Here is a 15,198-nt window from a genome sequence, read left to right on the forward strand (position 1 = left end):
TGCATCATGCATTTCATTTTTTTTTAATTTAAACAATCACTTAATAATTTTGTGCATGTAACATTTCTAGTTAAGTTGGACAAAATTATGTTGGATTCGTTGGAACAAAACAAATAAAGATTTATCAGGTAATCGATTTAAAAACCTGATCCCCAAAGAAAACGGTAAACAGAGACCTCTGGGTATTCCTACCCTACCGAAGATATATATATATATAATATGTGCCAACAAATGGCCAAGTTCGCCTAGGGTGTACATGGATTGGGTTGGGTTGGGTTGGGTCGAGGATATTTTTTTTGGACTAACTTGAAAATTACTAATAACTAAAATCTCATAAAATCAAGATGCTAAATATCAAATATCTATGATATTTATTGTAAATTTTAAACAAAGACAAGTATCATAATAATTTTAAAAGAAAATATTAAAAATTTAAAAATAAAAAGAATATATATATATATATATACAAAATTCGGGTTGGGTTGCGATGACTTCTCGTCATATGGCGGGAGATTATCATTTTCCACTCGTGTGATCCACCGAAGGCTTACCTTCTTCTTTCTCGCTGCATAATTTTCAGGCCAAATTTTATATGCACCATCTATCAAAAGGAAGCAACGCCACCGGCTAACGCTATAGGACAGTGTCAAGTGGGGACGTCTGCGTGGGAAACCCTAGCCTCTGTTCATCAACACACTGCTTTCACTTCTTCTTCCAGTTTGTAGAAATTCAATTTTCGTCTAGGTAAAATTTCAATATGTTTTTATTAGGCTGTCTGTTCAATTGTGGGCTTGTTTCGTTGATTAATTATGCTCGAATTTGTTTTGGTTCTGTTACGCCTTTGATTGTTTGATATGATCATTCGCAGTTTTGAGGACCACGCATAGGTAGTGCGTGTTGGGTTGCTGATCTTTTAAGAACAATGGAGGGTACTGCTGCTGCTGCTATTTCTTCTGGACTGACCAGCCGCCGCTCGGTGATAATTGATCTCAGTGCTCGTGAAGTTTTTTTTTTTTTCCTTTTTTGTATTTATATAAGGTTATTTATGGTCTTGGAGACAGAAAAGGACCCGGGCTCAAACTGTACCCGCCGAAGCTCAACCTACCAATGCAGATGGGGGTGGTGCCGACAACAATGACAGGACCAGCGATGCTAGCGACCAGGCTGACCGAGATAGTTCACCTGAAAACTTTGAAGAGGCTCGGGCTCCTAAAACTAAGCGGCACCGTTTGGAAGGCACTTCGAGTGCTGCGCATGAAGTCTCCGATCAGAGTCTGATTGGTAACTAATTTTATATCCATTTATCGGCATGACGAATGTTCATTTTCTGAATTAGGTTTAATTTATCTGCCACTTAATGACGTTTCTTGTAATTTTGATAATTGAAAGTATGAAACGGGGTTGTGGTTGAATGGGTTTTAGTCATGGTGATACAGCTCAATGAATTACTGCCCTTTCCATCGTTTTGCAACTGTGCTCACGTTCTAAAAAAAACTCTTTAATGCCCGTACATGAACTATACGGGCGTGCATATTTGGAATCAAAACAATTCTCGGGTGCTCCCTCATAGTTTCGATACTAGACTTGCTATATTATGCTTTTAGGAGATATGAGGGAAATCTTGATAAGCACCATCATGTCCTATTATTTTCTGCAGATGTTATAAAAGGAAATGGGAAACTTATTCCTCAAGTCGTTAAGCTTTGGGTGGAGAGATATGAAAACGATCCAAAAACTTCAATGGTTGAGCTACTATCAATGCTGTTTGAGGTAATTCAAAGTTTTATTTTTATCGGATCTAATTTGAGAAAGAATTTATAAAGTAACCCTCTCTTTCGAAGTTTAAGTAGTTGGGCAGCTTATTTAGATCCCCTGAACCTTGGGATCCTTATTTAATGGTTAATAACTACGAGACCATCCTCTTATAGAGGCTGTATTGTAACTGAAGAAAGATTGTTGATTATTGAAATCTACAAACTTTCAGGCATGTGGAACTAAATACCATATCAAGGGTGACTTCCTAGAAGAGACTGATGTTGATGACGTTGTTGTTGCTCTTGTCAATCTCGCAAAAAGAGTATCCTAAACCTGCCTTTTTATCTTTTATGCACATTTTTTAAACATTAAACTCTCTTTTACGTTCTTGTCATCAATCATCATCACTCTACTATCAATTTTTTTTTCAGTTCTCTGAAAATGTGTACAAATTTTCCTTTAAAGCATTGTCTGGACTTTTGTATCACAGGGTGAAGTTGAAGACTATCAAAGCTCTAAAAGGAAGGAGTTCAAAAACTTCAAGGATAATCTTGAGTCATTCTGGGACCACTTGGTCCACGAGTGTCAACATGGGCCTTTATTTGATCACGTGTTATTTGATAAATGTGTGGACTACATAATTGCATTATCATGGTTAGTAAAGTGTAGCAAAGTCTGATTATATCATTTATTACTTTCTTTAAAACAATTATGTCTCTCCCTTGAGTAATTTTTATAAATATGGTGCAGTACTCCTCCAAGGGTTTATCGTCAAGTAGCCTCATTGATGGGTCTCCAACTTGTTACATCTTTCATCAGTGTTGCTAAAATGCTTGGTGTTCAACGTGAAACTACTCGTAGACAATTAGATGCTGAAAAGAAGAAACGAGCTGAGGGACCTCGTGTGGAGTCTTTAAATAAAAGGTTTTCTATGACTCATGAAAATATTACGGTGTTGGAGGAAATGATGCGCAAGATTTTTACTGGGTACAATATTTTCTTTATATTTCTGTTAGGAATGTTGGATTCTTTTTCATTACTTCCTATTTTGATTAGCGTGTTCTTTTGAAGGTTATTTGTGCATCGTTATCGAGATATTGATCCAAACATTAGAATGTCGTGCATACAGTCATTAGGAGTATGGATTTTGTCCTACCCATCACTATTTTTGCAGGATTTATACTTAAAGTATCTTGGATGGACATTGAATGACAAAGTAAGTTACTTGATTTGGAATATTTACCAAATCTTTATTGTTCTTATTTACCATCTATGTGGAAACATCTTCAATGTTTTCTCTTATTTTGCTGTTGCAGAATGCTGGAGTCAGAAAAGTTTCTGTTCTTGCATTGCAGAATCTTTATGAGGTGGATGATAATGTGCCGACATTAAGTCTGTTCACTGAGAGGTTTTCTAATCGGATGATTGAATTGGCAGATGACATTGATGTTTCTGTGGCTGTGTGTGCCATAGGGCTTGTTAAACAACTACTAAGGTAACTGAGTAGAATTTATTTTGAAAGCTTGTTTATTTTACACATTTATTTGATTATTTTTGTGTCTCAGACATCAACTTTTAGCAGACGATGACTTGGGTCCCCTTTATGATTTACTGATTGATGATCCACCAGAGATCAGACATGCCATAGGAGCATTAGTGTATGATCACTTGATTGCTCAGAAGTTCAATAGCTCCCAATCTTCTCGGAGAGGTTTTGCTCTAATTATAAATATATCTCATTCTTGCTGTTATTGTGTGTTTAGAGAAAGTAACTATGATGCTAATTATTGTCTCAGGTGATGGCAATAATTCTTCTGTGGTTCATCTTGGCAGAATGTTGCAAATCCTGAGAGAGTTCTCAACGGATCCAATATTAAGCATCTATGTTGTTGATGATGTTTGGGAATATATGAAGGCCATGAAGGTATGTTAGAGTGAAAAAAGAGTTTAGTCTGAGTTTTTTTTGTTTTCTTAAAGGAAACAACTTTTCATTGTTGAAATGAAAAGAGCTAATGCTCAAGATACAATGACACAAATAAAACAGTAATACAAACTTAACTGAGCAAAACGTAAGATCTATTCAAGAAAAATAAATGCGTTCCAATCTGAGTTACTTGGAAGTTTTTTTGAGATTTTTCTTTATGACATAAAGCATCGACACTCCTAAAATGGCCAAGTGTCGATGTCAGTCACATGTCGGATGCGGACATGTTCCGACACGCTAGCTGGTGTGTCTATTATTTTATTATTATTATTATTTTGCTTTTTGACACGTTAGGACATGCCAGAACACACCGAGGACACGCCATCTGCAAAAATTTAATAAAAAAAAGAAAATGAAACAAGACCCATTATCGGCAGCCCATTGAAGGGGCATTTTAAGCTATTAGAATTAACTGTTGAGACCAACTTATTTAAAATTCTAGGGTTTTTAGACACTTTCTCCATACTTACTAACACATTTCACCCTCAAGACTTAAGCCACAATCTCCCTTTTTCGAACCCCCCTCACACCATGCTATCCGATTCTTCTTTCTAACTTCATCGATGGTGAAAACTTCAACTTTAAGATCTATGACTATTGGCAACTTCTGTGATCTCTCTTACTGTTTTTTTTTTCTTTTCCCATTTTTATTATTTTTCCTTCCATTTTTATCCTTATTTTTTCCGTTTCTGTTTTTTCTTCATTTTGTTAAACATATGCGTGCATATTTCACAATATGTCAAAATATGCACACGTATATTTATTTTTGTAAAAAAAAATTAACGTGTCCCCAAGTGTCCTGTTCTACCTTTTTTTTTTAATTGATATGCCGTTGTGTGTCTTTTTCATTGTATGTGCTTCTTAGATGACAGTTAAAAAGATATTTAATAATTTTTCTTTTTTAATACGAAACAGAATTTTTTGCTGATTTAATGATGTAGCCAAGTAGCCTCAAGGAGTAATCCTCCAAGAATCAAGATTGTGAATCTTTTATTAGAATGATAATGTGTTTGATACAAGAGGAAAAAGTTCCTATTTATAGAGCTTTATTATAAGTGAGGGTAAAAAAGGAATTAACCTAGAATATTACCTAATTATCCAATTAATCCCTATTCTTCTTACATCATTCTACCCCTCCAAAAAGCAAACTCGACCTCAAGTTTTAAAAAGAAAAAAATGAAACAATCAAGAAGTAAAATAAACTCGTTTAATGGCATATGGACAAATCAACCTCCTACATTTTGAACAAAATTATTTCGATTAAAGAAGTAAATCCGAGACAAAAAATCCAATATTGCCACCGGAAGATGAATTTCTCCATTGGCCATATACCCAAAAAAGAAGTTTCCATCAAGCTCATTAAAAATCGTAATCATAGGATCAATCACAAAAGAATTAGCTTCCGAAGAGAACCCTTCAAGAATCACATTTTCTTCAAGTTCTTTGACGTTGTGGTAAACGATTTCAAACGCAATTGGTGTGGCGTTCTTGGTCGATTTTTTGATTTCCGTCTCGACGTTTAGAGATTTGATGTTCGATACCTCATTTCCATCTTCTTCATCACTCGAGACTACTTCCGAATCAACATTTTTAAATTCTTCTTTTTTATCTTCTACTTCGTTCACGTGATTTTTACCCCAATCACCTCTGTCAACTACATGGGTCTCAAAAAGATTTTTCTCAAATTTATCTTCAAGATGTTCTTTGAAAAATTTTCAATTGTGATTCCTTTGTTTTTTCTTCCGTATATGAAATCAATCCGCTCTTGAACTCTTGAAAATGAATTGATAATTGATCAATATATTGCGTTGCTTTTCCCAATGAATGTTGGATTTCTTTTGTTGTTTTCTTTATTTCCTCCTATGCTACGGGGTCAAAGTAGTCATTTTGTTGGATTCTTGGATATGTTTTAGTCTCGCAGTGGGTATAGGACTCATCCATTGATTTTCTTGAATAAACCTTTCTTGATCGTGTTTCATAACCAAAAGAGTAATTTCGCGTCGTGAACGTTCTTCTTGGGCTGTAAACATCCATATTGATGATTCTTGATGATTCTTTAATTCATCTAACTCCCAATCTTTACGTTGATTTCCTGAAAAATAGGTTTCATTGGATCGTTGAGCCCTTTTTCAATATTGTTGCCTTCTAATTCCATCCCAAATTTTCAATGTGGATAATGATATGTTCTTTGAGGAAATCGAGCATGGGCAAAATTAGTATGTTGGAATTCTTCTTCTGAATTACTTGAGTCAGAATTCAAGCATTGTTTTTGGAAGTTTTTTTTTTTTTTTTTTTTTTTTTTTTTTTTTTTTTTTTTTTTTTAAATTTATTTATTTTATTTATTTTTTTTGCCTATAACAATTGCTGGTTTTTTTCTTAGACTTCTTCTTTGATCGACAATAGTCTATTCCTACAAAATCTTGAAAATTCTTTGGTTTCTTCTTTCGTTCTTGGAGTTTCAAGGGTTCCCCTTAATTAGATGTGCGTTGTTTGACAATAAGCACACCTCATGAAGCCCCCCCTTGGGAACGATGTCGCTAAGAGTTTACTGGTCTTCCACCAACGACAGTCAATGTTGGCCTAGATGGCGACTTTGATACCAAATTGTTGTAACTTAAATAGATAAAAAGGAGTAATCCTCCAAGAATCAAGATCATGGATCTTTTATTAGAATGACAATGTGACATTTTCATTGATATTAGAATGATAATATGTTTCACAGAAGAGGAGAATGTCCCTATTTATATAGTTTTATTACAAGTGAGGGTAAAAAGGGAATTAACCTAGAATATTGCCTAATTACCCAATTAACCCCTATTCTTCTTACATCCTCTACTTTATCACATGCCTTTTTAAGATCTGACTTCAATAAAAAGTCATCTTCTTTTCACTCTAGTCTATCTCCAACAACCTCTGGCATCAAGGATTTGCTGCGCCACACAGGCCATTTGTTTAGCTTGATGATCAAGGGGAGAGCCTTCTTCAATATTTCCGCCAACGCTTCTACAAGAATCTTTTATGGAGAGGTGACCGAACTTATAGGTTTAAATCAATCATCTCTGTTACATTAATCTTTTTCAGCATCAAGTAGACATAGGTCTCATTTGTGGGTGTATTTGTCACTCCATTTTTAAAAAAATATTGGAACATTGCTACGTTTTTTAAACAAAAAACAAATGTTTCACCGATGGAATGAAAAAAGTCAAAGCTCAAAAGATAAAAAATAGCAAAAATAAAAAAACATAATATAAATACATAGAAGGACAGGGTATTGTAAGTGGTAGAGTGGCCTTGCTGTCACGATCCACTGAGATTCAGTTCTTCGTCGCTCCGATTCGTTTAAAAAAAAATTAAAAAAAATTAAAAATACATAGAAGGAGCAAATTCCTTCATGAAAAGCTTGACACCCTTTAAAAGAAATACGTAAAAGGAGCAAATGAAAAGCATGACGGGTTCATCATTTTTTTTTTGGAATAAGACTGGTTCATCAATGAAAATTCTGATGCTAAGAGGGGTAAATGAAGCCAACCTAGTTGAGACAAATGTCTTGCGTAGAGAAACCCCTGAACTTCTTGGATTAAAGAACACTGCGAGGAAACCTTCAAATGAGTAGATTCGAAGCAATCTAGCCAAGAAAGGGAATTAACTAAATTCTTGGATTAGAATGTGATGTAAGAAGAATAGGGTTTAAAAAGGGAATTAACCTAAAATATTGCCTAATTACCCAATTAACCCCTATTCTTCTTACATCACATTCTAATCATAGTTAAGATAAACTAGCTTTTACTCCACCAATCCAAATCAACTTGGCCTTCGGAGTTGGGACTAAGAAAAGGATTCGATATAAGCTGCAAAATGTTGTTTCTGAACACATTTGACATGCCTAAAAATTTAGATTAAATCAATCTGGCATATAAACAATTCAAAGAAAACATGACTAAGATAATCAACATCCGAGAAGCATAGAGGGCAGATCGACGGTGAAAAACACTTGGAATGAACTCTCTTCTTACGAACATCCAAGGTACTAATACTACCATTAAGCATGATCCATACATAAGACACATTTAGGGATATGTGAAAAGAAATCTCTTGTGAGTTCCATTCTTTTTCTGTGTTGATTCAGTGCGTGGTGGGAGATGGGCTAGGGGACTTATTTCTGCGAGGATAGATGGGTGGGGGATCCCCCCCTTTGTAGCAGATTGCCTCACCTTTATCATCTTTTTGCTAAGATATTTTTTTTTTTTTTTTTTTTTTTAAATTTTATTTTTTACTGATGTTCTATTAATTTCGGGGGCCTCACTCTCTTTTTTGTTCGGTTTCTGTCCTCCTTTGTCCTATAGGCAAACGATAGAGGTTATCATCGTCTTTTCTTTATTGGGGAATGTTAAATTTAGGCAAGGAAGAAGTGTTAGTCTGGAGTGTGCTTTGTTTTGGGGCATTTGATGGGAGAAAAATAGTATATCTTTTATGGGGTCCTTGGAGACAAATTTAATTTTCCAGTTGACCATGGATTTTCCTACCTGATGTCATAATTAAATGCTGCTTTAATCTAGTTCATAATTTGGCAACAAAAATATATTGATGGCTATTACAGTTATGGTATCCTTGTCAATTCACCTTTTCCAGTGGTCTGAGTTGAGAAGAACAAGTCTATCACAAAAAAAAAAAAAAGGTCTGAGAGTAAATCGATCTTATCTTTTATTTATCTTGAGGATGGTTTTGTACGGAAATGATGAGGGTGCTAAAGGGGTGTCAACCCAGTTGAGATGCCCCAGTGTGCTTCCTGATCTTTGGGCCTTTTTGCTCTTTGTATAATTCTCTTGTACTTTGAGCACTAGCCTCATTTCCTTTTCAAAAAAAAAAAAAAAAAAAAAAGGAAAGGAAAATCAATCTTGTCTAATATGGGGAACTATTTTTGCTTAATTTTGAGTTTTAGATTGCTTTCAAGACAAAATTGCATTACTGATATTATTATTTAGTACCACTTGTTCTTCCAAAGAATAGAGAAGTAAATAGAGGCAGCAGCAAATATGTTTAAATTCTTGTTTTTATTTTTGAAAAAGTTTGCATGGTAAAGTCGTATTCTTAGATGGATGTTGTTTCAAATTTTGACTGCAGGACTGGAAGTGCATTATTTCCATGCTCCTAGATGAAAATCCAAGAATTGAGCTTACTGATGAGGATGCCACAAACTTGGTTCGTCTCCTTTCTGCATCTGTCAAAAAGGCAGTTGGGGAAAGGATTGTTCCTGCCACGGATAATAGGAAGCAGTACTTCAGTAAAGCTCAAAAGGTATGCAATATGTAATGGTTTACTACCTTTCTTTAATGTTTAGTGATAAAAGGAATTATCTCAATTATAGAAATCCTCTTGTTCCATGTGAATTCCCACAATAATAAGAATAATCTCCATTCTTTTAAAAACTTTTCATTGATATAATAAAAAGGAAAAAATGTTTAAAAACAAACTCGCAAATGGAGTGAAAAAGGAAGAAAAAACAAATATTGCATATACAACCATATGAAGCTTAACCATTAAAATAAATAAACATTAAAGAACAAAGATTGCAAATACAACCAAATGGAAATTCACCGTTGAATTCTTTCTTAAGTTCTGGCATTTGTTCAGAGAAGGCTTTTTGTCATTATTCAGGGAGTTTTACAAGAATGGGCATGTTAATTCTTGTCTAAAGGAGAAATTTATTTGTTTAATTCAGAAGGAGGAGGCCGCCATCAGTGTTAAAGATTTTCGGTCAATCAGTTTAACTTCCTCAATTTACAAAATATTTGCCAAAGTTCTTGCTGAGCGAACTAAGGCGATAATGCCTTCTTTTATCTCCTTATCAAAGTGCTTTTATTGAAGGTAGTCAAATTTTAAATCCAATTCTTATTACTAATGAGCTTGTGGAGGAATAACGTGTTAGAAAAAAGAAAGGATGGATCTTGAAGCTGGAGTCCTTGACATTGAAAAAGCTTTTGATTGTGTAATTGGGAGTTTTTGGAGAAAATTATGTCTCTTAAGGCCTTTAATGAGAAATGGATACAACGGATTGGGGGGGTGTATACGAGACCCTAGATTCTTAGTGTTCATTAATAGTAGACCACGATGGCAAATTATTGCATCTAGAGGAATAAGGCAGGGAGATCCACTATCTCCTTTCTTATTTCTATTGGCTAGTCAAGTTTTTTGTGACTTATTTGAAAATGCGTTCTCTAAATTCCTTTATGAAGGTTTTGTGGTTAGTAAAGATAAAGTTCATGTGACTATTTAGTATTTAATAAAGATACTTTTATTTTCTGCAAGTACGCTGGAAAATCTCATTAGAGTTATTGAGGTTTTTGAATGGTGCTTGGGACAGAAGATTAATTGGGCGAAATCATCTCTTTGCAGAATTAATGTGGGGAGTCCAAGATTCGATATTTTTCTTCAAAGTTAAATTGTATGGTTGAATATCTTCCCTTACTTTATCTTGGCTTACTGATGCCCTGAACAATTTTCTTTTTGCCAACCTGTCATAGATAGATTCTGAAAGAAATTGGATAGATGGGAAAGATTCTCTTTCTAGAGGGGGAGGATGACTCTATGCACATCCATTTTTTTATAATAATAATAATTATTATTTTTAAATAATCTATATATAAGAAGCATAATTTCAATATCTTTTGTTGTTGGATAAAGAAATATTTCATGGAAGGAATGAAATAGGGAAAACCCAATAGCTACAGGTGATTATAAAAAATCGCTCCAATTGAAAAGAAAAAAAGATAAACTATTGTGGGACGTATGAATTGAACATGCACAAAAAATAGGATTGCATATAAGCAAAGACAACAATGTGATTTCATGCATACAAAAATATATTGTAAAATATTGTTCATTAAGATAGTCAAACTAGTTAGTCCTACCAAGTTGATGCAACACAATACCTCATCCTAGATTGTGGTGGGACTGTTAAGAAACAATCGATCTTCTGGATGTCTGTGACAAATAGGTCTATACGGATGACTTGATTATCCTTAATATCAAATTACTCCAAAAGACGACTATTAAATGCTAAAAACCAATATTTTCAATTTTATATTTAAAAGCACTTTTGCCAGTCAAGTCTTTTGTTTTTGTTTTTTCTTTTAGTATATTATCATTCGAGTTGGTTATTGGAGTTAGTCGTTGGAGATGAACAACAAAGTTGGTGGTTTTGGAGTTGGTCGCTCGAAGTGATCGTTAGAGTTGGCTGCCAAAGATGGTTGCTGCCGAAGTTGATCATTAGAGATGGTATTTGTCGGAGTTGGTCGTTTGAGGTGAATGTCGGTGCTGGTCATCGTAGGTTGTTGTCAACTGAGTTGATCATTGGAGATGGTCTTTGTCGGAGTTTTCGTCGGAGGTGGTCGCTGAAGTATGTCGCTCGAGTGTGGTAGTGATAGTCACATGTGATGATTTGTGATGATTTTCATACCTTTGATGGTTTTCTGTTGAAGGGAGATTGTTTATGTATTCCACGTACTACTCTACGAGAATCACTTGTCAAAGATTTACACCCCAATGGGTTAGCTGGTCATGTTGGACGCTACATGATCTTGGATTTAGTAAGTGATTGTCTCTATTGGCCATAAATTCGTACAGATGTCCAAAATTTTGTATTACGTTGTTTCATTTGTCAAACAACAATGAAGACTTCAACAAATGCAGGGCTCTACACTCCTTTACCCTCTCCAACCACCACCTGGATAGATTTGTTCTTGATGCTATTTATATTACTAAGTTGTTCTTATGTATTTTTTGTGTTTATTACATGGTTTGCTTGTATTAAAAGCATTTGTCTCTTTTTATTACTTCAATGAAAAGTCTAGTTTCTGTTTTAAAAAAGATTACTAAATTGTTTTTTTGTGAAGTTGTAAGATTACACTGCACCCCAGAGTCTATAGTTTCTGATAAGGATGTTAAGTTCTTTAGGCACTTTTGACACACTTTATGGAAGAAATTCAATACCACCCTTAGTATAGTACCACGACTCATCACTAAGGTTACAAACAGGTCACTCGGGAACCTTATTTGATGTCTTTGTAGGGACTATCCAAAGCAATGGGATTTGGTGCTTTCTCAAGCAGAATTTGTCTTCAACTTCATGAAGAATTGACCGACAGGAAAGTGTCCCTTTAAAGTGGAATATACTTCTTTACCTTGCCTTACTGTGAATTTGGTTAGCTTACCTTCTTCCGTTGATCTTAGTAGTGAAGCAGAGGTGATGGATGAAAGGATCATGGATTCACAAATAAGTGCAACTTAATATGGATGCAGCAAATTTGGCCTACAAGATCGTGTTCCAGTTGGCACGTACAATAAACTCAATAATAGAGAGCTTGGACCCTTTCGTGTTCTCTGCGCTTATGGAGCAAATGCTTATCATATTGAATTACCATCTGACTTGAACAACAACCCTGCTTTTAATGTAGTTGACCTCCACCTGTATCGTGCTCCTTTCCACCTTGCTTCTTAACACAAGGTCGAGTTTGGTCTTAAGGGAGTGGATCGTGATGTATCTAGTTTGTTATCTAGAGGGGCATTATTGTAATCTGGTTGGGTTGTTGTCTTACTTATGAGTTATGTTCTGTGTGGAATGTTTTACTGACCGGTTGACTTCAAGTGAAAAGATTAGTTAGTTAGTTAGTAGTCATCTAGTTAGCTTGTATCTCAAACACCCCTATGTACACAAAGCTTCATGCTCTAAAGCAGGGTGATCTGCATTTGAATTTAAATCTTCCTTTTGGTCTACACATCATTATTGTGAAATTGACTCGACTCCCATTGACTTTGAGTATAAGTTTTGGTTGAGCTAGTTGAATTTGGTGTTCAGCTTGTGGGCTTCCCTCATGGTCTTTTTAGTAATTTATTTTCTTATTATCATTTCTTCGAGAAGATTCATCCCCAAATCTAAAAGATTACCTTGGGAAGAAATTTTTTAGTCGTCATCTCGAATTCGTGAAAGAACTTTGATAGAATCATCTCTTCCATGTATAATCTCTTCGTAGATTACTTCTTCCCTTTTGCCATTGATCCTTCTTCTTCTTCTTCTTTTCTTTTCTTTTCTTTTCTTTTTTTTAAAAAAAATTGTAAACTTGAAGAAGAGGGGATCGATAGGCACATCCAGATACTGGGTTGACACACCCATAGCATCCTCATCATACCCCAATATTGAAATAATGAAAAAGTCAATGCTCAACCTAAGAAGATACATAATAAAGTGTAGAATGAACTCATGAACTAGATAAAGAGGAAAGTTGAATCTAATCTAGGAAGATGAAAGCTCTCCAATTTAAACAAATGTCTTTCATCGAAAAGCTTGAATAGCTTGGAAAGAGAGCACTGGGTGGATGCATTAAGTTTTGCAACTTCAAAGCGATTGATCCATGATAAGGACTTTTCATGGAAAACTCTTTCATTCCTTTCGATCCAAATTTCAACAAGCAAAACCTTCACCGCATTTGCCCAAAGTAAATAAGCTTTAGTCTTCAACTTAGGACCTCCCAAAATTTGGACAACATTCTCCTTGAAGCAACCACTGAACACCCACTGAATATGAAAAGCATCAAAGAACTTCTGCCAACATGCCAAGTAGAAGCTACAATAAAAAAATAGATGTTGAAGATCATTACTTGCAGCTTGACGAAGAGGGCAAATTGATGGGGATAAGTAATGTAATGGCATCTTCCTTTGAAGAACCGAAGAGCAATTCAACGTTCCAAAGATCATAACCCAAACAAGAATGTTAATTTTTTTGGGTTATTAGACTTCCATATAGGCTTCTTTATCAACAGAATCTGAAGCAGCCAAGAATTTGAAGGAGTTCACCAACTTTAAGAATTTATGGGTCTTTCAACAATCTTCTGAAGGAAATATCCATGAAAAGTTTCAATATCCCAATGGTCGAAAACAGACCCATTGGGCAGTACAGCAATTCTATACAGCTGAGGGAAACGTAAGCATTGATTTCGGTAGTAGAAACCCTCAAAGGTGGTTACTCTCTTTCAATAAAATGCACCACTACTTGTAAAGACTTGTTGGGTCACTAATGTATATGAGCCAACCGATTACAAAGAAAGAAAATTTGTGTGGGAAAAACTACTTTCCTTGGTAGCTAACTGTGAAGAGGTATGGTGTATGGGTGGTGATTTTAATATCACAAGGTGGGCACATGAGAGATTCCCCTTGCGTCAAAGTACTAGAGGTATGAGAAAATTTAATAAGTTCATTGAGCAAGCAAAACTCATGGAAATCCGATTGAGTAATGGGAACTTCACTTGGTCAAGGGAAGGTATCACTGTTTCAAGATCCTTACTAGACCGTTTTTTCATATCAAAAGAATGGGATGAGTTATTTGAAAATTCTAGAACCAATAGACAAGCCCGAATTTTTTCAGATCACTACCCAATTTTACTAGAAGCCGGTTCTTTTAGCTGGGGCCCCTCACCTTTCAGGTTTTGTAATAGCTGGTTACTCAACAAAGATTGCACCCAAATTATAGAGAAAGCATGGGTTGACAGTAAAGTGCACGGATGGGCTGGTTTTGTACTAAATCAGAAGCTGAAAGAAGTGAAAACAGCAGTGAAAAAGTGTCATCACAGCAATAAGGAAGAACTAAAATAGAAAGAAGAGAGGCTGCTAGCAGAAATAGAAAAATGGGACACTCTTGTCGAGATTTCCCCCCTTTCCAGAAATGACTATGCAGTTTGGTCTTCATCAAAATCAGAACTCATGGCCTTATATAGGTTGGAAGAAATCAACCTATTGCAGAAAAGCAAGTTAAATTGGTTCAAGCAGGGAGATGAGAATACAAGCTTTTTCCACAGATTCTTAGCAGCAAAAAAGAGGAAAAACTTTATAAATGAGTTAGTTGATGAGCAAGGAGTGCCAACAAAGTCGAGTGCAGAAATTGAAAGCCTAATAATCAATTATTACAGCAGCCTTTTTCTAAAATCCCCAGGGCAGAGGCATCTTCCGTTAAACCTAGACTGGCCTTGTGTGAATTTGAATCAGAATCTCCTCTTGCAAAATAATTTTTTAGCCACAGAAATCTTCTCAGCCATAAAAACCCTTAGCAAAAGCAAAGCCCCAGGCTCCAATGGCTTCACCACAGAATTCTTGCTGAAATTTTGGTCTATTCTAAAGTCAAGCTTCCAAGATACCTTTAATGACTTCTACAAGAATGACAAGATCAATGCTTGTATAAAGGAGAACTTCATATGCTTAATTCAAAAGAAGAAAGTAGCAATCAAGGTTAGTGATTACAGACCCATTAGCTTAACCTCCTTAATATACAAAGTCATTGCTAAGGTGCTAGCTGAGAGATTGAAAGGGATTATGCCCAGCATTATTGCTCCCTCCCAATGTGCATTCGTAGAAGGAAGACACATTTTGGATCCCATCCTTATAGCCAATGAAGCGGTTGAAGAGTATAGAGC

The 15,198-nt window shown here is 35.3% G+C and overlaps 1 protein-coding gene across 4 annotated transcripts in view; it reads left to right on the top strand.

The window, feature by feature from the left end:
* The first annotated feature begins 476 nt into the window (after positions 1-476).
* The window catches only part of SCC3 (sister-chromatid cohesion protein 3), a 46,589-nt gene continuing 31,867 nt past the window's right edge, over positions 477-15,198 (top strand). For 3 of the 4 annotated variants that reach the window (XR_005480196.2, XR_005480197.2, XM_090310734.1), the window contains exons 1-12: positions 480-744; positions 869-976; positions 1,062-1,281; positions 1,658-1,770; positions 1,985-2,077; positions 2,246-2,409; positions 2,506-2,742; positions 2,827-2,971; positions 3,072-3,250; positions 3,321-3,466; positions 3,552-3,679; positions 8,861-9,034. Coding sequence is in view for 2 of the 4 variants with exons in the window: in XM_090310734.1 (XP_090166860.1) it covers positions 923-976; positions 1,062-1,281; positions 1,658-1,770; positions 1,985-2,077; positions 2,246-2,409; positions 2,506-2,742; positions 2,827-2,971; positions 3,072-3,250; positions 3,321-3,466; positions 3,552-3,679; positions 8,861-9,034 (1,653 nt within the window). In the remaining 2 variants the exon portion in view is untranslated. Of the gene's footprint in view, positions 745-868; positions 977-1,061; positions 1,282-1,657; positions 1,771-1,984; positions 2,078-2,245; positions 2,410-2,505; positions 2,743-2,826; positions 2,972-3,071; positions 3,251-3,320; positions 3,467-3,551; positions 3,680-8,860; positions 9,035-15,198 lie in introns of all 4 variants that reach the window. The other variant, XM_039023410.2, reaches the window with a different exon arrangement.

The sequence above is a fragment of the Benincasa hispida genome, chromosome 2, assembly GCF_027475165.1.
Source record: "Benincasa hispida cultivar pf3 chromosome 2, pf3_genome.v1.1, whole genome shotgun sequence".
NCBI classification, from domain to species: domain Eukaryota; kingdom Viridiplantae; phylum Streptophyta; class Magnoliopsida; order Cucurbitales; family Cucurbitaceae; genus Benincasa; species Benincasa hispida.